The sequence below is a fragment of the Tamandua tetradactyla genome, chromosome 3, assembly GCF_023851605.1.
Source record: "Tamandua tetradactyla isolate mTamTet1 chromosome 3, mTamTet1.pri, whole genome shotgun sequence".
NCBI lineage: Eukaryota > Metazoa > Chordata > Mammalia > Pilosa > Myrmecophagidae > Tamandua > Tamandua tetradactyla.
The window spans coordinates 203031786-203057089 of NC_135329.1; the positions used below are offsets into that span (position 1 = coordinate 203031786).

The 25304-nt window shown below is 39.2% G+C and overlaps 1 protein-coding gene across 4 annotated transcripts in view; it reads left to right on the forward strand.

Moving 5' to 3' along the window:
* COL4A3 (collagen type IV alpha 3 chain) overlaps positions 1-25304 on the forward strand; it is a 166729-nt gene that overhangs the window by 117581 nt on the left and 23844 nt on the right. For all 4 annotated transcript variants that reach the window (XM_077155312.1, XM_077155313.1, XM_077155311.1 and 1 more), the window contains 17 exons: positions 1105-1197; positions 1801-1905; positions 3106-3203; positions 3787-3937; positions 4402-4515; positions 5368-5535; positions 7007-7096; positions 7398-7532; positions 12948-13046; positions 14944-15033; positions 15378-15517; positions 18315-18441; positions 19186-19266; positions 19689-19787; positions 20031-20078; positions 23037-23222; positions 23723-23853. In XM_077155312.1, coding sequence (XP_077011427.1) covers positions 1105-1197; positions 1801-1905; positions 3106-3203; positions 3787-3937; positions 4402-4515; positions 5368-5535; positions 7007-7096; positions 7398-7532; positions 12948-13046; positions 14944-15033; positions 15378-15517; positions 18315-18441; positions 19186-19266; positions 19689-19787; positions 20031-20078; positions 23037-23222; positions 23723-23853 — 1955 coding nt within the window. The remainder of the gene's footprint in view (positions 1-1104; positions 1198-1800; positions 1906-3105; positions 3204-3786; positions 3938-4401; positions 4516-5367; positions 5536-7006; positions 7097-7397; positions 7533-12947; positions 13047-14943; positions 15034-15377; positions 15518-18314; positions 18442-19185; positions 19267-19688; positions 19788-20030; positions 20079-23036; positions 23223-23722; positions 23854-25304) is intronic.

Genomic DNA, 25304 nt, shown 5'->3' on the forward strand with positions numbered 1-25304 from the left:
ATATATATGTTTTTCTGAACCCCACTTTGGAAGCCACCATTCTAATGAAGGGTTAGGAAATTATGACCCACTCTACAAATTGAGCTACCAACTTGTTTTCTTATGGCCCACAGGCAAAGAATGGCTTTTACATTCTTAAATGCTTGAAAAAGATAAAGAATAATAGTTTATAACATGAAAATTAATTGAAATTTCAATGTCCATAAATAAAGGTTTATTGAAACACACCCATGCTCCTTCATTTAAGTTTTGTCCACAGTTGCTTTCCTGCCATCACAGAGGGTTGAGTAGTTACAGCAGAGACTGTCTGGTCTACAAAGCCTAAAATATTTACTGTTTGGCCCTTTATGGAAAAATTTGCTAGTCCCTGTTCTAATCCATCATCAAACTTCTGTTCTTTCTAAATGTGAATGTTTAGTGAAGGACCCCGTTTTCCTAAAATATATTATCACCAATTATTTCCATGACTTATATTTTGTACTACTGTAAACCAATTTTTAAATAAATATATGAATATATGGACAATTTCAATAGCTAAAACGTTTTTAGTGTTGGCCACTGTGCTTGGAACATTATCTCTAATCCTTATCTGCCAGGTGAGTATTTCCTTGATGGACAGAGGAGAAATTTACCAGAGATTATGAAATGTACCCAAACTCACTGATCTTATAAATTGCAGGGCCAAGGTTCAAACCCGGATCAGCCTGCCGGGCCACACTTCGTATTCTTTTCAATAGACCATGCTGCCTTCTCATCAAAACTAGTTACCCAATAAATACACATCCTACCAGTATTTATCAACATTTAAGCTTAATTCTAGACTCTCAATTTCATGGAGTAGGCTCTTTTTCAAATAAACCAGCATATTGGGCTAGTAATCAAAGCACGACTTAGATAAGCAGGTAGATGCCTATAAATATTTGTTGATTGAAATAAAGTTTCTGTGAGTTGGTCTCCTTTAAGCTAATTTTGAAACCTGCGAGAAGCAAAGAGTATTTTTTAATCTTCCTTGGGATATGTTTGCAAACCTCTTATAATCGCACCCCTAAGAACCAAAAAAACTGCAGTACGAACATCAGTCTTATGGTCACACATTTTCTTAAGGTCCTAAAGGAGAGCTCAGTGTTTCAACACCAAGTCCGGGTCCCCCAGGACCTCCAGGGCCCCCTGGCCACTCTGGTCCCCAGGGTCCACCTGGTGAGTATCCCCTTCACCGGGTCTGACTTTCCCAGAAAAATACGGTCCCTGTGATAAAAAAGAAATATCATTTTGGCTCCAAAAAGAGCACAGGCTGGAGTCCTGTCAGATAGACAATGAGCAGGTGGGAAGCTTGCAGAGGTCCTTTGCAGTGATCCAAATCATTCCCGTGGGTGCTTCTGATTCCAAAGGAGAACTGATGTCGTTACCTGAGAGCAATTCCAGAGCAAAAGGTCCTCGTGGGTTTTCAAGGGCAGAGAAAGCCATGCTTCCCAGGGGTTAATCAGGACATTTTCCACAGCTTCTGCATTGGTAAACTTAATCTCTTTGCAGGTGTGATCTAAAATTTAATTTTGCATACATGGAGGAAGACTTTATATAATTCAGGACCTGTGGAATATTTCTTTTTAAGGATTAAATCATATTTTAAAAATTCCTTGCAGCATCCAATGAATAGTCTATTGGGAAGAAAGGCATACAGTTGGGATTACGGGATGGTTATTTCTTAATTTGCAAAAGGGGCTGGGCTGGTATGGAGGACTTAGGCACTTTGTTTTAAGATAAGAGAAGAGAAAGTTGGTGATGGAGGTGTGTGTTTTTTAGGTATTCCGGGATCCACGGGAAAATGTGGTGATCCAGGTCTTCCTGGGCCTGATGGTGAACCAGGAATGCCAGGAATTGGACTTCCCGGGCCTCCAGGATCTAAGGGTAAATTAAAAAATTTTTAAACATAAGCTTCATTGTGGTCATTAAGATGCTATAAGTATGTGTAGTGAATGACATCCAAAATATCCCTCATGTCATTTAAACATATGTTTTCCAAGAGTCTTAAATATAAAAAATCTTTTAAAATGTTAGGCCAAAGGGTAGAATTCACTTTTATTTATGCAATCACATCTTAGTCATGTTTTTTAATGCATAGGAAAAACTGGAAGGAAATTCACCAAATAGGTACAGTGATTTCTTCTTCGTGGATTTATGGGAATTCTTTTCTTTATTTCTTAATAGAGTCTACACTTTTTACATTTATACATTACTTTATACATTTCTTTTATCATCACAAAAAAGGGACTATTAAAATCACAAATAACTGATTTCCCTAAGTACTCTAAAAAAAAAATCACAGAAGTTTCTTTAAGAACAAATTCTGCTTCCCATCTCAGGAGAAACACGTCAAAGAAATGCAGCCATTGAGAACTCAAACGATAGCCTGAGGAAGTAAATAAAGTCCTGTTCAGGACAATATATGAGTAACTTTGGCTCTGGGTTGCCTCCTAGAAAATTTTGTTAATTTTATGTTCCCTTCAATATCATCGAAAATGCTTGTCAAAATATATTCCGTTTTTTTGGTATTTCATCTCTTGGATTAATATGTCACCACTGTCCATCATAGCAATTCTGCTCAAATATGAGAATATTGATCTTAGTATAGTAGTATTTTTAATGAACACATGATCATATTTTACACGTGGCCCTAGGAGTGGCTTTGACTCTTCCTCTTAATGATTTCTTCGTAACAATCTCTGGAGTAATGTAGTCTGGCCCATATTTTTGCCTGGACCCTGCATTAATAAATTGCATCTTAGTTGTAGCCCTGTGGACTCAGTTTCAGGAAGACTGAAAACCATGGGAACCAGAGCTACCCTAAGAGCTCCTTGAAAGTGGAGATTCAAATAAAAAAAAATGAAGAAAGTGATTTTTTTTAATTGGGAAGCAATGTCATGTGATATGGAATTGAATTTTTTAGTTGCAAATTATAGCAGTTGGTTTCTCATCATGTAGTTCCATGGAAGCCTCTCTAGCTGCTTTCCTCATAAAAACATGAGATAAAATTTAAAAAGCTACTGCCCAGAATCTTTTAGTAAGACTAACCTTATCATTTTTATTGCTTTTTTTTTTTCTCTGTAGGAGACAGAGGCTTTCCAGGGGCAAAAGGATCCCCAGGTTGTCCTGGAGAAATGGGGAAGCCGGGGTCACCTGGACGGCCAGGACCACCAGGAGCCAAGGTCTGAAAGCAGTGAAGCCCGGACTGCAAGGGGCAGAGGCGGCATTACAATTGGCCAGTGGGGATATTCCAATCGGGCAGGATGGTCCGTGGTGTGGAAATTGTCAATATTTTTGTTGACAATGGAGACTATCTTTATCTCTTAAACATTAAAAAAAAAAGTTTCTCTGCACTATTCCTCCCTTTTAGAAAGGAAAATAGAAGACATTAGTGCCTTTCAATTTCTTCCTGAATGGCTTCAGAAACATTCAGAGTAAAATGAGTAAACAGAGAATTCTAGAAAGAAATTTGAATAGCTATAAGAAAACAATCAAAGTAAAGATGTGTAGATTTTTCCGTTTACAGTCAGCCCACAGTCTTCTAACAAAGTGGGGATGAATTATTTAAGCATAATTCTACGAAGAAGTCAGCCAGCAGAGCTGATGAAGGATAGTTGCTAGAATGGAGGTGGCCATGCAAACAAGCCTTCGTAACAGATATTTTAAAGTAAATAAATAACCCTGAAGTGGAGTCAATATTCAAAAAAAAAAAAAAAGAAACTGGAAGCTTTATATAGTAAAACTAACATAATTTCTGTGCTATAGGGAGAACCAGGCCTAGCCATGCCTGGAGAACCAGGAAAGCCAGGTTTTCCAGGAGAAAGAGGCAATTCTGGGGAAAATGGACAAATTGGACTCCCTGGTCTTCCAGGTCTCCCTGGAATGCCAGGAAATGAAGGGCCAGATGGACCACAAGGTACAATGCAATTTGATTCCTTTTTACACGGTGAGCTTAGCTAAAATGCAGCAAGTTGAGTATGTAGGTGCTCTAGGGGATGCAGAGTCCTTCTCAAGAGAACTTCTAGCTCAATAAATAGAATCAATAGGGTCTATTTTCCCACTCAACCTTGCTGCCCCTTCCTTCCTTCCTTCCTTCCTTCCTTCCTTCCTTCCTTCCTTCCTTCCTTCCTTCCTCCCTCCCTTTCTCCCTCCCTCCCTCCCTCCCTTCCTCCCTCCCTCCCTCCCTCCCTTCCGTCCATCCTTCCTGCTTGCCTGCCTGCCTGCCTGCCTGCCATTTTTTGTTGAGTGCTCAGTATGAAAGTAGTGTTTATGGTACTAAATATTGGTCCAATTTTGGGTGGAAAATGTTACAGAAGAATGACTGTGTTAGCAATACCTTGATTTTTGACACCAGAACATGCACTTGGATTCTCTTTGCAGGAGATCCAGGACAGCCTGGGCTCCCTGGAGAAAAAGGACCCCCAGGAAAGTGCACAGAAGGTCCCAGGGGAGCCCAAGGACTTCCCGGCTTAAATGGATTGAAAGGACAACAAGGTAGGAGATGGGTTGCCTCAAAATCAGGCTCTGTGCAGGCAAGTAGCATGTCACTCCACTCTGCCTTTGAAGCTTGACAAATCAGAGTTGTCACTGGGAACTGTCTAGCAACAAGGCCTGGCCACTGTTCACTGAGAAATGTAATTTTAGAAATATAAACCTTGCTGTCACGAACTGACTGCATACAGCAGTGTGTACCTACCATGCAGAAGGGATCTGAGGTTAATATAATAATTTGGTTTGGTTTTTATGCAAGAAAATATGAATGCTGAAGATATATATGTATATAAAGTCTCAAGAAAAATTTTACCCTTAACATCCCAAGTATATTAAAGTGGTAAATGTATATTATTAATATACAGCAAATGTATGCACAGATACCAGCTTAACATATTATAAACCATGTAGTTCATATCTGGTGAACAGTTTTCGGGAAAATTCCTTTATAGCCCAGTTAATGCCTATGAGCTCTCATACAGTGTATATGTTCATAAACAGAATTTTTGCAAAGACCTTAGTTTTTGTAGAAGCATGGCGCTGTTGTCTTTAGTAACTTAAAGATTGAGGCACGCTCACTAAATGCAATCCCAGGTGAAAGACTAAGAAATAAATCCAAATAATCTACTTACATTTCTGCATGAATCCTTGAAACCAAGAATGTTAGAGCCAGAAGAGATCTTAGAAATTTTAAAGAGGGGGACAAAAGAAAATAAACAGATAACACAGATAAATCTGTGGTTTGCCCAGAATGACACTGCTAAATATTTACATCCATAAAAGATTTTTGGAACTGATTGAGAAAGCACTTGTTTGTTAACTCATTCATTCATTCATGTGTTCATTCATTCTTAGGCAGAAGAGGTGAAACAGGACCAAAGGGAGACCCAGGTATTCCAGGCTTGGATAGGTCAGGATTTCCGGGAGAACCTGGGCCACCAGGAATTCCAGGTCTTCCTGGTGAGATGGGACCACCTGGTGAAAAAGGATATCCAGGAAATCCAGGATTTTTAGGGCCACCAGGTATCCATTCTTGTCTGTGCTTTCAATTTTCTTTTTGTATCTTCCTCCACACTTCCCCCTCAAGGTGGCTGCATTAACAGGGCATAAGCATAGACATTTGGCTCTATGCTTTCCTTTCAATTAGTATATATTTTTTCCTCCTAAATTATTTGTAAGAGACCAGGGACCAAGAGACAGGAGAATGGTTGTGATGGGATGATCACATTTCACAGTTACCTAGAATGTGGCTATTTTTGCCATGCAATTTTTTTTGTATTTATTACTGAATTCAGTGTGCTAATATTTTGTTGAGGATTTTTGCATCTATATTCATAAAGGATATTGGTCTGTAGTTTTCTTGTGATGTTGTTGTCTGGTTTTGGCATCAGGGTAATACTGGCCTCATAGAATGATTTGGGAAATATACCCTCCTCTCAGACTTTCTGGAAGAGTTTATGAGTAATTGACATTCTTTAAATGTATGGTAGAATTTGCCAGTGAAACATCTTGACCTGGGCTTTTCTTTATGGCAAGTTTTTAAGTTAGTATTTCAATCTCTTCACTAGTTATAGATCTATTCACATTTTATATTTCTTCTTGAGTCAGTTTGGTCATTTGTGTCTCTCTAGGAATTTGCTCATTTTGTCTAAGTTATCTAATTTGTTGGCATCTAATTGTTCATAGTATTATATAGTCCTTTTTATTTCATGGCTATTTTGATAGTTCATATGTTTAAGGAGAATGTTCCAAAAGTTTCCTCATGGCAAAGGGACCTCACTGTTCTCCCCGCCAGAGAGGAGCCGAAAATAACAACTTAAGCAGCACATTATTCCTTCATTCATGTTATTGAGCTATGACCATGTGCCAGCACTGCTGTAGGTGCTACAGAAGCACAAATGCACAAGACTCCACCTTCCGAAGTGGAAAAGACAATTAAAAATAACAAATGCAGGGCGGGCCACGGTGGCTCAGCAGGCAAGAATGCTTGTCTGCCATGCCAAAGGACCCGGGTTTGATTCCTGGTGCCTGCCCATGTTAAAAAAAAAAAAAAAAAAAAAAGAGAAAAAATAACAAATGCATTTTAAAACTATGTTCATCTAGAGATAAGTGCTATGAAGGAAACAAAATAAGGGAACATTAATAGAAAGCTATTGGTCAGGGGTAGGGAGGAGGGAAGTCTCCAAAATGTCAACATATTCTATTCTCACCCAGAAATGAAAAGGTATCACCAATGACTTTCACATAGACAATATTAAAAAAAGACTATTTGTTGGCCCACCTCTTAGACAAATATGGATATTTTCCTAATTTCAGAAACCTTTCCTTCAACTCCCAATCTTTATTTCAAAGTTTATTTCACTATTTTATTTTATTTCATTTTCCTTTCCTTTCCTTTTTCTTTCCCTTTTTACTTTACTACTTCATTTTATTTTATTGAGTATTTTGCTTTCCCCATCTGGACAACCTGAGTTGCTTTCTACTGTCTCTGCAGGCCCTAAAGGCATGGCTGGGCTGATGGGGTATCCTGGAAATACCGGCCCTACAGGGATGCCTGGGAGCCCAGGGATCCCAGGACAGAAGGGTAAGTGATGGAATGTCTTCCAGCTATACGGAGACATGAACAATTTCAGTTATTTAGCATCAGACTAAATCACATCTTCAGGGGGGAAATAGTTCTGATAGAACAATGTATTTAGATGTTGCGGTTTTCTCTATTCTTATTTCCTATTTGAATGGAATCATACTCTCTCTCAACAGGCTTACCATCCTAGCTGTATGTGGCTGCCTGCTTTGGGAAATAACTTATTACATTCTTGGCACTCTTAATTTTGGATCCTCATGAACTACTTAAGGAACTGATGTGGTGTTAATCCTGTCTTTAGGCAGCCTTGGAATTCCAGGAGTAAGGGGTGAGAGAGGACCCCCAGGACCCAAAGGGGATGCAGGAGATAAAGGCACTCCTGGGCCTTCTCAAATATCCCACTTAGCGGGGGACAAAGGAGAGCCTGGTTTCAAAGGTAAAGAATTTTTTATTTTTAGAATAAGAACATCTGAGATGTAGTTACTCAGATACCCAAGAACTCAGTGTTTATGGGATTTCATCTTGACATTCTTCTGTGATCAATTTCCAATATAAGCATAAGTGGAAAATTACCCATCAGTTATTAAAGGGTTCACCCATAATAATAGTTCTCAGTTACATTTCATTGAGTCAAAGGGATTCTCATGTCCAAAAGGAATCTAGAAGTAGAAACTTCCCAGAAGAAGCGAAGACTAGAGTGTGAAGAAACTAATGACTAGCACGAAGGCCAATGAGGTAGTAGACAACACTGGGAATTCTGGTAACAGGCAACAGGTTCCCAATCATGCCAACTATGATCCAGTCTCTTAAAAAGCATAACACCATCATGAAGCCAGAAAATAAGATGGGACTTGATTATAAGGAACAAGCCCCATCATAAGAACTATGATCCCAGGGATGAGGATGCATTTGAGGTGCATCCTGCCTGAACTATACATTGAGATGGGAAGAAGAGAGTTGTGGAAGGAGTTCAAGAGGTCTGCCAACAACAATTGAATCCTTAGCCATTAATCTGTCTGCAATTAATGCCTTAAATACAACTGGCACCCATTGCAGGCTTTTTGTTAAATCTTAATATTTTGTGTGAGGACCTTCAAATGAGCTCACATTAACAGCAACACCAGAAATTTGCCCCTTAGGGAGCCCCCAATTGCTAAATGCAGAACTTAACCCGTATGAAGTCCCTGCACAGAACACATAGCTGTATACTCAGACACCCTCCTCTATTTTCCTTGGTACCACTGCTTTGCTACTGGGTCCCTCTGAAGCATCTACCTTCATTAGCAAACTGCAGAGAATGGTTACCACTAGCCTTCCATCTTTACCACACTGACCTATCCCTAGACATTGTCTCTTAGTGGATCCCAAAGCCTAGCTCTGCAATCCTTCATGTCCTTACTAAATACCTCATGCGATTCACAATTTCAGGTTCTGTGAAAAAAAAGAACATCTGAGATGATTCTGGACCTACAAAAATATCCAGACAAATCCCTTTAATAGACAACTGAGAACCACGCAAGCCAGTGTTTAATTACCTGCCCGAGAAAAGATCACACCGCCAGTTGGGTGGCCAAACTGGACTAGAACTGGGTCTCTGTGCCTTCCACAATAATATGTGTAACTTTTTACTTCTAAGTTCATTCTGCATTTTGGTTTATATTTATATTGTCACTAGCTAATCTTCAAATTCCAAGGTCAAAAATCCCTTTTTGCCAATTATGGTAAAAATTAAACCCTTAGAAAATTCCACATTAAAAAACTTGCCTGGAAACCGACCAGCAGTACCTCAGAAAGTTAAACATAGAGTTACCATATGACTTGGTAGTCCTATTTCTTGGTATATACACAAAAGAATTGAAAACGGGGACTCCGGTGGATATTTGCACACCATTGTTCAAAGCAACATTATTTACAGTAGCAAAAGGGAAGCAACCCAAGTGTTCATCAATAGAAGAATAGAAAAACAGAATGTGGTACATACACACATGGAATATTATCCAGCTATAAAGAGGCATGAAGTCTGAACCCTGAAGACACATTGAGTGAAAAAGCTAGACACAGAAGAATGAATATTATATGATCTCACATATATGCAATAATTAGAACATGCAAATTCATAGAGGCAGAAAGTAGATTACAGGTTGTCAGGGGCAGGGATGGGGCTGGGAAATGGGGAGTTCATGCTTAATGGGTGCAGAGTTTCTGTTTGGGGTAATGAAAAAGTTTGAGTAATGGATGTTGGTGATGGTATCACAACATTGTAAATATAATCAACACCACTGAATGGAAAGTTGTTAAAATGGGAAATGCCATATTGTTTCTATGTCACCACAATTAAAAATTTTTTTTAAAAAAAGGTAAATATTTCACTGACAGAAAGAAAAAGAAAGGAAAAATAGAATCATTTTTTAAAACTTCCCTGGCCACTCTAAATTCCATTTTATTCTGCCAACTACCAGGATGACTTTTTTTTTTTTTTTTCTGATTGCATCAAAAAGTTGCTTCTCATGCTCAAGAGGCTTTGGAGAATAAATGCTAAAAGATATGTAATTAAAAATTAATCCTTTAGAAATGTCGTTAATTGTTAGATTTAGCTATTAGGCTAATAGTAACACCCATTTAAATTATTTCAAGTTATCTGTACTTTTGTGATAATTTTTATTATATGGTCAATTACAGACAGTACAAAATAAATTTTCCAAATGGAGAAAGTGGCCAATCCCAAGTAACTTTAGAAAAACGGAGAACTGCTGCATCAAATATTTTTAACTTATAGACCAAACTTTCACAGCAGGGAAGGAATAGTGGAAAAATGTATTTGCAGTTGCAAAACTATATCGAATTCTGAGAAAATTGTAATGAATTTTGAAAAGCAGGATTGTATTCAACAAATACTTATAGGATTTATAGCTTAAGTAGATTTACTTTAAAAATTCCTCACAGGGTGCTAGAGACCACTGTGGAAAGACTGAGTAACTGTCCTCCAGGAGTTAAGAAAAACTTCACAGAAAAAGCGACATCAGACCAGTGTCCAGCAGAATGATCAAACCCAACAATTTGCCCATTAAAAAAAAAAATGCTACTCACTGGAAAATCAATCTATATAAAGGATAGTTTTATCACAAAGAAAAGTTAGGGAGTAAAAGCTTTCTGGGTAACGCCCACCACTGTTGAGGGGATGGTTAATTCTGGGTGAGAACAGAAGATTACATTGCTTTTTTTTTTTTTTGCGTGAGTAGGCACTGGGAATCAAACCCAGGTCTCCAGCATGGCAGGCAAAAAGTCTGCCTGCTGAGCCACCGTGGCCCACCCAGTACATTGCTTTTTTAGCATAGAAAAATAAGTAACATGAATTTTTCAAAACTCTAAAAATTCTGTTCTAACTCTCTCTCTCTCTCTCTCATATTCATGCCTATATATAGGCATGAATATCAGTCCTCATAAACTGTCTGCATAGGCATAATTTCACTCAACTATTCTAGATTATTAGGTCGTTTTGGAAACACTTTGAAAAATATATGAATATCACATCTGTGTCTACATAAGCCAAAATTTGACTCTCACATATTAAATGCATGATGGATACTAATTTACAATTTAAAAATTCCGTCTGTAGGGTATGAAGGGACATCTACGCTCCTAACAAAATTCTTTTACTCGCCCAAAGTACAGCATGCATCAAAGCTATTCTCATATTTTCTTTTAGCTTTTCAAATGTGAAACCAAGGAGCACAGATGGAACACCAGCCCCACTCCCTATGAAATAAAATACAGTCCTTGGCCTCTCTATTTTGAGTGCAATAGTTTTTTATCTCAATTTCTGACTTAGGGACCTCCACTGAAATGGGAAGTGACTTTGAGGATACAAATAAGCTCTGTCACTGTCCTTTCCTCAAGGAGTCTACACAGGAGACTTGGGGAGACGGTATAAAAAAGATAATAAATAATGCACACTACAAATAAGCGCTGCTATATTATTTGACAAAAACCTCTCCGGCACTTACTATGGATAGGTGCTAAGTTTTACAAATATCACCTCATTTAATCCTTACAACAACCCCATGGGTAGGTATTGGTATTGCTATCATCCCATTTTACGGATGGGGAATAGAGAGGTTGAACTACTTACTCAAAACACTGATAGTAAGAAACAGAGATGGGCTTCATGCTGACACAATTGGCTCCAAAGGCCAGACACAACCTCCTCACTGTGCTGCCAGGTTCCACTGAGGGAGTCCCTGTAAGAGTTGAGGGAAACAGAAAACAGACTAGGGAAGTTGGAGAAACTTCCAGGGAAGAGGATTTCAATTATGAGTAGGATTCAGATGAGCAGGTAATACTCTTGGCTTGGAATCTTTCCAATTTCCTCTTGCTTCTAGAACTCATATTTACCATGATATATAAGTATCCTCGCCAGCTAGCCTTTACCTGGCTCTCCAACACATGGGTCCATAAACTTTTCTGTAAAGAGCAAGATGGTAAATATCTTAGATTTATGAACCCTAAGGACCATGTTGCATTTTCTTCTTTGTTTTTTTTTGTTTGTTTGTTTGCTTGTTTTTGTATTGATGCTGTTTTTGTTTTACAGCCCTTAGAAGTGTAAAAACCATACTTAGTTCTATAAAACTAGGCCAGATTTGTCCCATAGGCTGTAGTTTGCCGATCCCTAAACAAAATGAGCAAGCAAAGCAATATATATTTTTAGATTGTGATAAATGACATGCATGGAAAAACAAATGTTATGAGATAGAATGATGTAAACCCCTGCTACTCACCATTTCTTTGCACTTTTTTTTTTCTTATCTGAGAAACCTGTCCCATTCCAAGCTTTCTCCACCCAGCTTGGTCTTCAAGACTAAGCTAAAAAAAATCCTCTCTTCCAGAAATTCTTCCTTGCAGCATATTGTATCCAAATTATTGCACTGGGTGGTAGTTGTTTATTTGGCTGTCTCCCCAACCAGACGCAAAACAACTTGGGAAAAGGGGAACATGATGTTTTTGTCTTTTGCAGTTCCAGCATCCAGAATAAGACCTGTCTAGTCATTAGATAGTCAGTCCATACACAAATGAATGAATAGGTATATAAGCAGGAAAACAGCCAAGGGAATTGAACCTGCTTGAGAATAGACACAAACCAGACCACAGACAGATTGTAAAATACTTCAGATGCCAGCCAAAGGAGTTTGTAATTTTTGAGCAGGAGAATGATGTGATTGAAAGTATGCTTTAGGGAAACTAAGATGGTGCTGTGGGAATTTTATGAACTTTCCAGTTGTACAGGCTGGGATTCAAAGCCCAGTGTTTATCACTTACTGACAGGGTGACTCTGGGTAAATTTGTTGATTTCCTAAATCCCAGTTTTCTCATCTGTGAAGCCAGGCTGGAAAGGCTCAGGGATAGGCTGAGATTGCTTGCAGATTAAATAAGGCAAATAAAAGGGAGCAATGTCAATCATATAACAGTTACTTAATAAATGGTAGTTTTGCTAAAAGGATTGAGAGTGGGATAGCCTAGACAAGAACAGTGTAACAGAATAATCCTCTGTTTTTACTACAAAAATGAAGCTTTATTTAAGCTGCTGATTTTTTAAATGTTGTCTTACAGTGTAAAGCTTATTATGATAATAGCTAGTATTCATTGAAGACTAACTCATGCCAGGTACTGTTCTAAATGGTTTACATATATTATCTCCATTTATTCTGTTTAAAAAAGATATAAACCCATGTTTTCCCATGTGCTTAACAAATAATACAATACTGTATCCAGTCATATCCCATCGATTTTAACCAGAATGTGGATGAGTCTGAAGAAACCCTAGCCTGTATTTTTAAGGCATGTTTTCTATTTTTAGGATTTGCAGGAAAGCCGGGTCCGAAAGGGAGCAGGGGCGTCCCAGGGCTACCAGGCTTAAAGGGGCTCGAAGGGCCACCTGGACCACCAGGACCACCAGGTATAGCTGGTTCTCGATTAGAAATAGCTTCTCTTCACTTTTCCAAGATCTAAATGTAATCAAATTTGTTTTTAGACACATTGGGTTGAGTCTGTATTAGATTCCAGCAGTTCAGCATCAAAAACTTCACTTCCATCCAACTCTGCAAGGAAAATCATTACCCTCCCCCGTACATGGTACATGACATTCAGGGGTCAGAGTCTCCCTGACAACATGGGGTGTGACTCCCGGGAATGAGCCTGGACCTAGCACCATGGGTTCGACAACGGCTTCCTGACCAAAAGGGGGAAAAGAGGTGTAATAGAATAAAAAATCAGTGGCTAAGAGAGATCAAATAGTCTCAACAGGCTAAATCTGGAGGCTACTCTTATGCAAACTTCAGTTAGATGGTGCTACTTTCCATGGTTTACTAAATCCCAACCAACATCTCTTCTGTTAACCCATAAGAACACCTAGGGCTCGAACTGAAATGTTGCTTCCTATGAAACGGAGCTGAAAGGATATTAAGGAATGATGAGAAAGAAAGAATGAAAGACAGACACAGATGGGTTCAGGGGGGTCTGAAGCTCAGCGATAGCAGACCAGAGACATCAGACAACTTTATTCTTAACTGGTTCCTGCTTATATACTGCAGGGTTCAGGTGACAAAGAGTACACGCATGCACCTGGTGAGAATACAGAGTGCTTAGTTAAGATGACCACAAAGAACCTGGGGCTAAGACAAAACATCTCTCTCCCAGACTGTCTCCATTAAGCAAATACCTGTCTCCTCAATTTCTTGCCGCCACTTTAATGCCAGCTGCTCCCAACAAATTCTGCAGGTCTTGTTTTAACCCTTGGCTGAAACACTGAAACATGATAAAAGTTTCATGCACTAGTTTCTTTTCTGGGAACCTGTAATTTCCAGAGGATTCCTGGGTCAGATAAATCCTGAAACCCAAACAAACCAGCGTCTCCAAGATTATCAACTAATTACATCCCCTTATCCTTTAGTGTTGACACCCCTTCTCAACAGATAAAAGTCAGAATGGGCATTGCCTAAAGAGCTCTATCGACTGGGGGAAGGATCAAAGGATCAAAGGAGAAGGAGGAGTTATAACAGAGAAAATAGGATTTAACAACCAAGTCTGGCTGCTGAGTCACTATGTAGATTATTTCATCTAGCCTCCAGTGTTTTGAAGCAGTTGGAGGGAAAGATCTGAAATGGTGGAAAGGTGACCCATGACAGGCTCTAAAATCTGTTCCATAGCTGCTGGTCGAAGTGTGCTTTAAAAATTATTGCTTTTTCTTTCTGTTCTTTGTATATATATTTCACAATAAAAACATTTTTTAAAATTCGCTTCTAAATGTGTAGTCAGCCTGTAATACTAGAAAATAATTTTTAACTTATTTTTACCCCAAATTTTATTGTGAAATTAGTGATATGCATTATAAATTACAATTTATCACAATCTCTAAAGAGAAGAACGTTAGATAGTACTTGAGGTTTTTCACATTTGCTCTTTTTTTGTTCTTTTCAAACAAGTGATTGAGTTTGCAAAGTAATTTTTTAAACAATTGAAGTAGTCCCCTATTTCCTATAACCATTTCAGTTACAAAATATATTACATAGCAATAAAACTTTAGTATTGCAGTTGGAAATAAGTTATTATATGGTAGCAGACGCTCCGCCTTCCAGCTAGTATTGGTCCCAGGATAATTTTGTTAGTTGTAATCCATTCCTGTTTCTAATTTTAAAATTTCTGTATGCCCAGTCACTTTGTCTGAAGGCAAATGGGGAGCCAAACAAATATCCAAACCAACTGGATTCATTCATTCATGCAAGCTACAAATATTTTTTGCATTCCTACTGTGTTCAGTTGCTATGCACATTGCATGACTATTTATTTGTTTCAAGGCTCCAGAGGAGATCCAGGCAGAATTGGGAATCCTGGAGAACCAGGACCGCGTGGCATTCCAGGAAGCATGGGCAACATGGGAGTGCCAGGTAATGCGTAAGTTCTTGCTATGAGCCTACAACTCATAATGGGTCATGATTCTAGAGATTCTGTGGGGTTTTTGTTGTTGTTGTTGTTATTTTGGCTCTCTACTTGGTCTATGTAAAACAGCTAGATTTGCCTTTAGACAAATGCACCGTATGAAGCTAGAACATGGGTGAGAACAGAATAAATATTTATATTGTATTAAAATCACCCACTAAAACCTACCTGCAGTATTTGTGACTCTGAAGAACCAACCTCTTGGGAGAAGGGTAGTGTGTACAGAGGTTAGAAATAGAACAGTTTGAGATCCCTGTCCATCTGCTTTACCTAATTGCTTTTCTAATTTCAGGTTCCAAAGGGAAGAGGGGAACATTGGGACTCCCGGGTTTAGCTGGAAGACCTGGCCTCCCAGGTATTCATGGACTCCAAGGAGATAAGGGAGACCCAGGTTATGCAGAAGGTGCAAGGCCAGGAGCACAGGGACCGAAGGTATACAGGCCAGTGGAGCATTCATGTTTTGGTTGTGGAGGGAGCCCCTGTAAATATCAACAAGTGTTGGGATTTGATGTGGGCAGAAAAAATGGAAAATATTACTGTATTTTCAAGCAGTTATTTGCTTGTTTGTTTTTACCTTATCTCCACAACTGAGGATGCCTGGCTATCACACAGGTGTCAATTTCTGACCCCTCCCAGTTTCAACCACCCAAGGAATTTCTCAGAGCTCAGCCTGCAATCGAAGTATGTTGCCAGAAGGGGGCAATCACCACAGGGCCCCAGGATCTGAGAGGGTAGTGTTTGTTTGTCTTGAGTTACAAAGTGACTTCTGCCCGGAATACATCTCACACAGACTTATACAAATAAAATTCCAAATCTTATCATCAAAAACACTTGTCTTTTAAAACATAATAAAAGATATAACTTACAATAAATTTAGAGCATCATTAAGAAGCAAATTAAATCCTTAGATATGTATATTTAGCTTTCTTGATGTTTTAGAACTTTTAACTATTTTCATTATCTTGTCTCAAGGTCCTCAGTGCTTGAGCTGTGTCAGAGATTTGATGTCAAAGTTCTCACTAGTGAGTTGTACTAAACAACAACCAGATGCTTCAGTGGGACTCAGTTGCCTTTATAGTTTTCTTTTCTTCCCTTTGAGTTGAGTAGTTAGGCTAAGACCCAGAGCCAGACTACTGAGAAAAATTCATAGGAGCCCCCTTTGTAGGTTTGTTTTTGTTTGTGTGTTTGTTTGTTGTTGTTGCTGTTTGTATCTTTTTGTATGGGTAGGCACTGGGATTGTAGGGGTTTTAAAACCTGGGATTCCATGGGGTATACATGGGATTCCAAGGAATCTACTAACCTCCTGAAATTACCTGCAAAAGTTTTGAATGAACATTTTTGGAAGAGGAGAGTTTATATTTCATCAGACCTTCAAAAGAGTATATGATTCTGAAGAGTACAAAAACAGTTGCTTAGGGGACTGTAAATGTTGCCAAAATGTTTGCAACTTTAAGTTTCTGACACCAACTGAAGTTACTTCAGTCCAATTCTCACTCTACCTGGAATTGGACCAGACTCCACAGGTTCAAGGCTGTCTTCCACAGCACTCACTCAGGCATCAGCTGCAAATCTGGGGGTTCCCAGAACTGCCCACACTTCTGACCAACTGTCCACAGATTCGGGGTTTCCGAAAACTAACCCTAAGTGCTCAATAATTCACTATCATGATTCACAGAACAATCGTGAAAGTGCTGTTTTCACCATTATAGTTTTATTATTTTATAAGGATACGAAGAAGAAGACTTAAGAGGATGCAGAGGGCAGGGGTCTGGGAGGGGCTCATCCCCAGTATTCCACGTCCTCTCTATGTGGAGTCAGAATGCATCCCCCGTCCTTCACATTGATATCTATTCTCAATCATGGAAATCATACAAACTGCAAAGTATCCCAGGTGTCTAAGGCGTGTCATTACATAGGCAGGGTTGATGGACTCAATGTCCATGTAGGAGAATTCAGTCTCCCCTCCCAAAGGTCAGGGAGGTGAGGCTAATGTGATGTGGCTCAGAGCCTCAGCTCCTTAATCACAGGGTTGCTCTTTCTGGTGCATCAGCCCCCACACTCCAAGGCTGCAGGTGTGGCTGGCCCCGCCCTGTCAACTCTTTAGCAGGTGATCTGTCAAGTGGTCCCAGGCCCATCACAAAGAACAAAGGATGTGCCGGTTATGGGAAATTGCGAAGATGTAAGGGTTATCTCCCAGGAAGTAGACACAGAGACCAGCCAAGTTTTACCTTATCATCCAGGGAACTTCTCCCTAACTTTTTTGAGCCGTGTTGAACTACCACCTTTCCTAAAGATTTCTCCCAACCACATCCTCCAGCAGTATTTGTTAAAAGAACAAGAAAGAAAAATTTAAAAAGCTACACAGACCCTTCACTTCTTAGAGCGCAAACAAATGTCCTTTGTCCTTTATTTTTAGACTCAGGAAACCAGGGAGAGACTCTTTCCACTGAGATCTTTTCTCAGTGAGTAATCTCTGTTTCACTTAGAATTAACATTCAGTTAATCATTTCATTTAGATTTAAAGTGTTCATAGTTGACCATCAGAAAAAGAATTTTAAACTGGCATTGGATGCAAAAATGAGTATCATCCTAATAAATTTTTATTATAACAGTTTTTCATTAGCTACTATGGAGATTTTGTAAGTTACCATTGAATCTGTATATTCTGACTTGACCTGTCATAAAGCTGGTGTGCAGATTTAATGAATATGAAATCATTGAAAGGGTTCTTTTACGTGTGATTGACATACATGTCTCTGCATGCTAGTGTTTGTTGGAGTTATATCCATATAGTAGAATCATTTCTTTGCTACCCCTGGTTAGCCATCACAGTTGGTAATGATTCTCTAATTGTGTGATTGTTTAATATCCATGCTACATCTGAAGCGCCACTGTATTCCCGGCAGGAGCCAGCTCCACAGAGGTGCAGCCACAGAGAACCCATGATAAGGCCCCCGCACTTGGTTCAGTGCTCTGCTGTTGTCGTCTTGAAATGCTTGTTAAAAAATTTTCCACACACACACAAAAATTCCACAAAATTTAAAAATTTGAAGGAGAGTCTTGCATTTTCATTTTGCACTGGACCCTGGCCCTGTCACAGAACCTATCACAGTGCAGGCATAGTAGCAGACACTTAAATGAATTGTTGATTGAATGAGTGAATAAATGAATGATGAAGGGAGTGAAATATAATTTACAAGATTTTTAAAGGTGTTTGACTGAATTTAAGGGAGATCCAGGATTGCCAGGTGATGTGGGAAAGAAAGGAGAAAGAGGGTCTCCCGGTACGCCTGGACATGTGGGGCCTGCTGGAGCAGATGGAGTCCCAGGGCACCCTGGCAGCCCTGGCCCCCCAGGTAAGCATGGCTTTACAGACCTGCCAGCTGGAAGCATTGCCTGTTGTATGACCCTCACCTCCTTGAAACAGTTCCGGAAAGAGAAAGCTATTCACGCTTTTGTACTAAAATCGCTATTCAACTTTGATCTTCAAATTCTAAGACACTAAGAAACTGAATTAATTAGAAAGAGTCTAATTTTAATGATCAGCCAATAGACAGTTTGGACTGAAACCTAAAAACCTGCTTCCATGAACAAGCTTCTGAAACGCTGCCTCAACAAATTCAGTCTAAAGGCATGTGATGTTTGTTGGTTGTGCAGTCTCAGGATGTCATTCTCAGTCTTTTTTCCTGGCATGTTTTAGAGTAGACTGTCGGCTGGCTTTCTTATTAGCCTATAATTTGGGTTTAAGTTTTCATTTTAGTTGTTAAAAACAACTGCTAAGCTACTGGATTGCAGCTTCAATTCTTTTACTTAAAGATAACAAACTCTTTTCCAATACTGAAAGGTTCAACAGATTTGCTATCAACTCCTAGTGAGAACCGTAAGTGGAATAGGGAGTGGTGGAACCAGTTGGTGGGCATGTACCTTTGAAAATGACTTCGCACACGCGTACTTGCTGTGGTTGTCTGGGGAAATAGCAGCCTGGACAAAAGCCTGGCTAGCAACCAGTAGCAAAATACTTCCTTGAGGCTTTGAACTGACTGTTTCAACTGTCATTGTTGTACTAATCTTTTGGTGTTTTCCACCTACTTCATTTATAGGAAAGCCAGGTCCTGATGGCGATTTGGGGTTTAAAGGAATCAAAGGTTTCCTTGGCTCTCCAGGAATGAAGGGCCCTCCAGGTTTCATTTTTGTACTTATTCTATTTCCCTTTCATGAAGAAGGTACATTTTCTCCTGAGGTTGGAATCTCTGTACACCTTTATCTCTGAATAGCAACTGCTTTTCAGATGGTAGCTCCCAATTACTCAGTATTCAGTGCTCAGTACCAGTTACTCCGTACCCAGACAAAACAGAAAAGTGCTGTTAAGTATTTATACTTATCTAATTCAAATGCCTGCTGACCTAAAGTTCCAAGGGGATAATCCTCATAATACTATTATCTGGTAAGAGTTCTCACTGTAGACTTGGCATCATATAACCACAGTTCTGAAAAAAAACACCTTTAACAAAATTCCACACATCTCCCTGATGTTCACACTAAGCCATTCATGGGAAATAGTTCTGTCTTTGAATGGCATGGTTTTGTTACTTTTTTTCTCCAGGTCCTCCAGGATTCCCAGGATTTCCTGGACCAGTGGGTCTAAGAGGTAACCAAGGATATGATGGAATCCCTGGCCCACCTGGAGAAAAGGGAGATTCAGGTATAACTTGCTCATTACCTTTGATCCACTAGTTTACTTTAGGGTGAAATAATAACATTGCCACCCTTCACTGCTCTAGAGATTCTTTTCTGCTAGAACTGATGATCTGTAACATGTTCTCGGTAGGTGATAATCAAACTTTCTTCTGTTACCAGAGGGAAATTGACCAAGTAGGATACATTATATGTGATGATGAAATGAACCATGAATAAAATATTAATACACCAAAATGATCTCTTTCAGGTTTGTTGGGGGTACTTCCAGGCCCAAAAGGAAATCCTGGTGCTCAGGGTAAACAGTTCTTTTTGTTTGAATTTGGTGATTCTCATTTTCGAGGGCAGAATCTAGTTTAACATGCTTGATATATAAAACAAACTTTACATATTGAATTAAAGACACCCCAATGATAATATTTGATATGCATATTCTTAGTTTTAAATTAAAGTACTTAGTTATTACCATCACAACAAAGTGAACAAATTAGAAACATTTTCTGAATTTTCTTCTGTGAAAGCCTTTAAAAATAAAAGGAATTGTGTATTTGTTTTATTGTTGCTGTTGTTAGCATGGTTTAAATCTATCACCTCCTAAGGGTGGGGAGGTTGAAATGACCACTTCTCACTGTGCATCCCATCTTCCTATTCTAAACTGAGATGGTAATACTAATCTCTTCTTACCTTATTTTTATAGGTCTGATTTCTACCACCAGCCCCACTTAGGGCTTTATATTTTTGTTTATTAAGTGTTACCTGTATTTTATTTTCCTAGGGTACTCAAGCAAATACCATGAAATAGATCAGCTTACACAAATGGAATTTATTAACTTTTAGGCTACAACAAGTTCAAATCAAGGCTGTGGCATTTTGGGGCAGGCTGCTGGAAATCTTTGCTCCTTAGCTTGTCACATGACAAGGCACATGGTAGCCTCTCCTGGCCTCTCCACTTATTTCGGGGTTTGGCTGAATTCCAGCTTCTTGCTTTTGTGACTTTCTCTGTCTGTTGGAATTTCACTCCACTTATAACAGACTCCAGTAACAGGGTTAAGGTCCATCTTGACTGAGGTAGAGCACATCTTCTTAACTGAAGTAACCTTATCAAAAGGTCCTACTTACAATGGGTTCATATATGGGAATGGATTACATTTAAGAACATACTTCTCTCGGTACATACAGTTTCAAGCCACCATACCCAGGAACTCTCTCAACATCTTGGACCTGGCAATTTAAACAACATGCAAAATATGTACTAGTTTATTGTTTGAAAGACTGCAAATCTGGATTTCTCATGCCAGGGTTTTATAAGACAAGCAGCTTCTTTTAACTCTCTTCAATTTTGTAGGAAAACCTGTCAGGAGAAATGTTAGATTATTTGCCCCTCTTATTGCCTCTTCTCAGCCACAGGTCTTGTGGACAGAAGCACTTTACTAGTAAAGAGGCTATACCCAACAAAGGCCTCGGTCAGGGCTCTTGCACAACCATCCACAGGGGCCTGGGAAACTCAGGTGGGCACAAACTATCTCTTGACCCAACAGCTTAGGATTTTGAGAAGGCTGAAAGTATCAAAGTGGGCCACAGTCATTCTTCTACATTTTTTCCTTAATGACTCAATAGTTCTTTTAGCTGTGTTCCATAACCCCACCTCTCATTGACCCCTCCCTTTTCCATGACCATAAATAGGATTTTCGGGTTCCATACTCTAGTCTTAGAATGCCAGTCAAAAAGAGCTTTGCTCCTATTCCTAGGCTAAGCTCACAGTTTAACCATTTGGATTGAGAACACCTAAACCTTTAATAGGAAATAACTTGTTACAAAATGATCAGACCTTAACTAAAAAAGCCACACAATTGACAAATAATCTCATTGTGCAATTGCATGATTATGCATCTCATAATGACCTTTAGTCATTTAGATGACTAAATACCGAGAAGAGTTCATTGAGATTTAGAAGGTACAAATTCTTTTAATTCGTTTATTCTCCCAAATCCTAAAGAGAACTCATATTGTAGAACACATAAACGTTTAATGGACATGGAACATATAATCCTAAACTACATTTGGCTCAAACCATTCCACACACTGTACCAATGCAGCATTTCAGATCATCTAAACATTTTCTCTTAAAAGCATAAATTACAGGCATAAGAAAAGGTAAAGAACTGAATAGGCAAAGGCTAGGCATACAGTATTCATTCATTTTATTTTCATCACCACTCTAAGTCATCTCCACATAACAGGGAGCCAAACCCTTTCCCTGTGTCACCATCTCATCCTCACTTTTTCCCTCCTGTTTCCTCGCTTCTGTCTCCTACTTTCATGCCATTTACTATTTCCAGAATAACACAGAGATGGGAGGCAAGGGAGAGATTATTTTCAATTTGGACATTTTTTCATTCATGAATTTGGAAGCACAGTTTATTTTTTTCTGAGGTGAAAAATGTTAGTCTGTAGTTGTGATCGTTTGGGAGTCTGCTTTGGTAAATCCAAATTTCTTGCCATATTCATCCCTCACAGACTAAGATTTGTGTTAAGGATGTTAATAAGGATTGCAACTTTGTTGTTTCTTTGTTAGGGTTGAGCACCAATAACCCTTCTAATGCACACAATGTGCCATAAAATGTAGCTTGTCATGCTGTACTGAATTCTCAGTGACTACATTACATTATTATAATTAAAGTTCATTGGATAATAGTAATTGTGGCTTACACATATATACCACTTTTGAGCTTTTCTGTCTGTGTGTTATCTTTTTTTTTTTCTTTTTTCACATGGGCAGGCACCGGGAAATGTACCCGGGCATCCAGCATGGCCGGTGAGAACTCTGCCACTAAGCTACAGTTGTCCGCCCTATATTATCTTTTTTGTTTTTTGTTTTTTGGGTGCATGGGCCAGGAATCTGTACCTTATCTTACTTGATCTTTAAACAGCTGAACTAGGCCAGGTGTTATTTCCATTTTTAAAAAAAACAAGCCAAGGCTTATAGAGCTGTAATGACCTTGGCAAGAGTGAACAGCTATTCGGAAGCAGAGCTGAGTCTCAACTCAGTTCCTGTAGACCTATGCTTCAATTACCAACCTCTTTTAAAAAATTGTATCTATATTTATATATACATATCTAGATATACATAAATCATAATTATATATATGATTCTCAGCTCTTCTAAGCAAAATGTCTACATTATTAAAGATAGCCACTATCTAGAATTCCAAGTCATGGGGCATTAGAGGAACTTACTGCACTTTCTTCTTTGCAGGAGCCAAAGGAGACAGGGGAGCCCCAGGCTTGCCTGGCCTGCCTGGCAGGAAAGGGGCAGTGGGAGATGTTGGGCCAGAAGGACCCGCTGGCATAACAGGACTCCCAGGGCCACCAGGCATTCCTGGTGTGATCATCCCTGGCCAAAAAGGAAATCGCGGACCACCAGGTTCAAGAGGAAACCCAGGTAGAGGGTGTACTTCTAAATATGAGAAAAGAGTGAAAATAATATTTGAAACAAGAAGCTTTCAACCTTCTCCTCATGTAACCTTATTGCTCTCCAGTCTTCTTCATTCCTCCCAAATCCACCTGTTCTCACATTGAGTGTGGTCAGGTGGTTGGTGTGGAGGAAGAGCAGCCTGTTTGAAAAGTTTGGTAGAAATCAAATTAACAAGCCTAAAAGAGAGAGTGGCATCATTCCACCAATATTTATTGAGCTTCCACTTATGTGTCAGGTACTGGGTGGGGAAGTAGGCACAGATGCGGCTCTAACCTACTTTCCTCAGGAAATAATCAATTATACCTGTGCCAGGTACTTCACTTGGCACATTATCTTTATGACAATCCCAACACTCTTAGCAAAAGAAAGAATGTTCCAGGTAATGATACGGTAGAGGATTAACCATCACTGATAGAGCCTGCCAAAGTTCCTTACTGGCAATACTGATGAGCTCTGTGTGAATTCAGGTGAGCCGGGTCTCCCCGGACCTCCAGGGAGTGACATAAAAGGCATAAAAGGAGACAAAGGATTTATGGGCAAGCCTGGCCCAAAAGGTCCACCTGGAACTGAAGGAGATGCAGGGCCACCAGGTCATCCGGTAAGTGTGTCAATATACTCTTGTAAATTGGTTCACAGTGTAACCAGAGCCTGCAGACATCAGAGTCAGGTGAACTCCATTCCAGGTTTGGGGCTCTTGTCACAGAATTCATTGACAAGAGAGGGCTAGTAGGAGTAGGTAGTCAAGTTTATTAAAGAGAGAGAGGAGAAAGAGTACATGTTAATGAAATTAATTTGGATGTGCTCAAAGTAGAGACATACCTTGAGTGAAGGGAGTTAGCTTGTTTTATAGGGAGGTCTCTTCAGTGATTTTCCATTTTGACCTTTGAACACCTGGTGTCTTCTTTGTTCCAGGAGAGGATAGCTATTGGTGCTTGTGGAGTTCCGATATACAGCCAAAATTTGTCTTTGGGCAGATGTTTAACAACTCTTATGACCCCATGCTTTTTCTTTTTCTTTTTTTTTTTTTTGGCATGGGCAGGCTCTAGGAATTAAGCCCAGGTCTCTGGCATGGATGATCCCATGCTTTTTGTCTTTAAGAGTTCGCTTCAGGCCCATGATTTTACAAGTTTTTATGGTTTGGGAAGGACTTTGGGGGAAATTTTTGTACGATGAAGTTTGCATCTGTGCATTAATTCGTTCAGTGCTGGATAGAAGACCAGGTACCAGAGCCTTGATGCCCTATTCTATCCTGCCTCACCAGGATCAGAGATACCTGGAGGCAGCCAAAAGTTACCATTTGTGATGCTTTTGTACACCATGCCAGAAGGTTCAGGAAATCAAAGAATCTTAAGAGTTAGAAAGATTTGACCTTGGACCAAAACTTTGATCTATGTTGGGCTCCTCTCTACAGCTTTCCTGACCCTTGTTTTTGTTTTTAGACTCTAAGCAATTCCAATGACAGAACCTTCAAAAAGCAATTAGAATTTTAGAATCACTCCAAATGACTTTTTCCCCCTCTATTGACATTCTTTTGAAAGTTATCTGTGCTAATCTGTAAAAGTCTATCTTTTTTCTTCAAAACCTTTCAGTGTTTGTAAACCACTGCCATTTCCTTTCAGGTATTTCTTCCCAATAAATGCCTGGATCTTTCAAATTCAGTTTAACCCTTCACCAACTTTGCCTTTATTCTGAATATACCTTGTTTGTCAACATCTCCCTTAAAAATAAAGCTCCAGGGACAAATACCCTCCAGGAGTAAGAACTCAGGACTCCAATGGTGGAGGGAAAATTCTCACTGTCCTTGAACATCACCATTTTATGAATCTTATTGAACAATTTTATGAATTTTATGAGTTCATTTTATGAAGCACACCACACCCTTGTCAGACATTGAGCTGGTTGTTAACTAAAGCCCATATACCTTTTCCTCATGAAATATCACAGAGTTTTTTCCGTCATTTTCTTGTCTAGCTTTTTGTTGTGGTTTGTTTGATTATGACGTATGTACAAAAATTTACACCTATCTTTCTTAGATTTCATCTTGTTTGT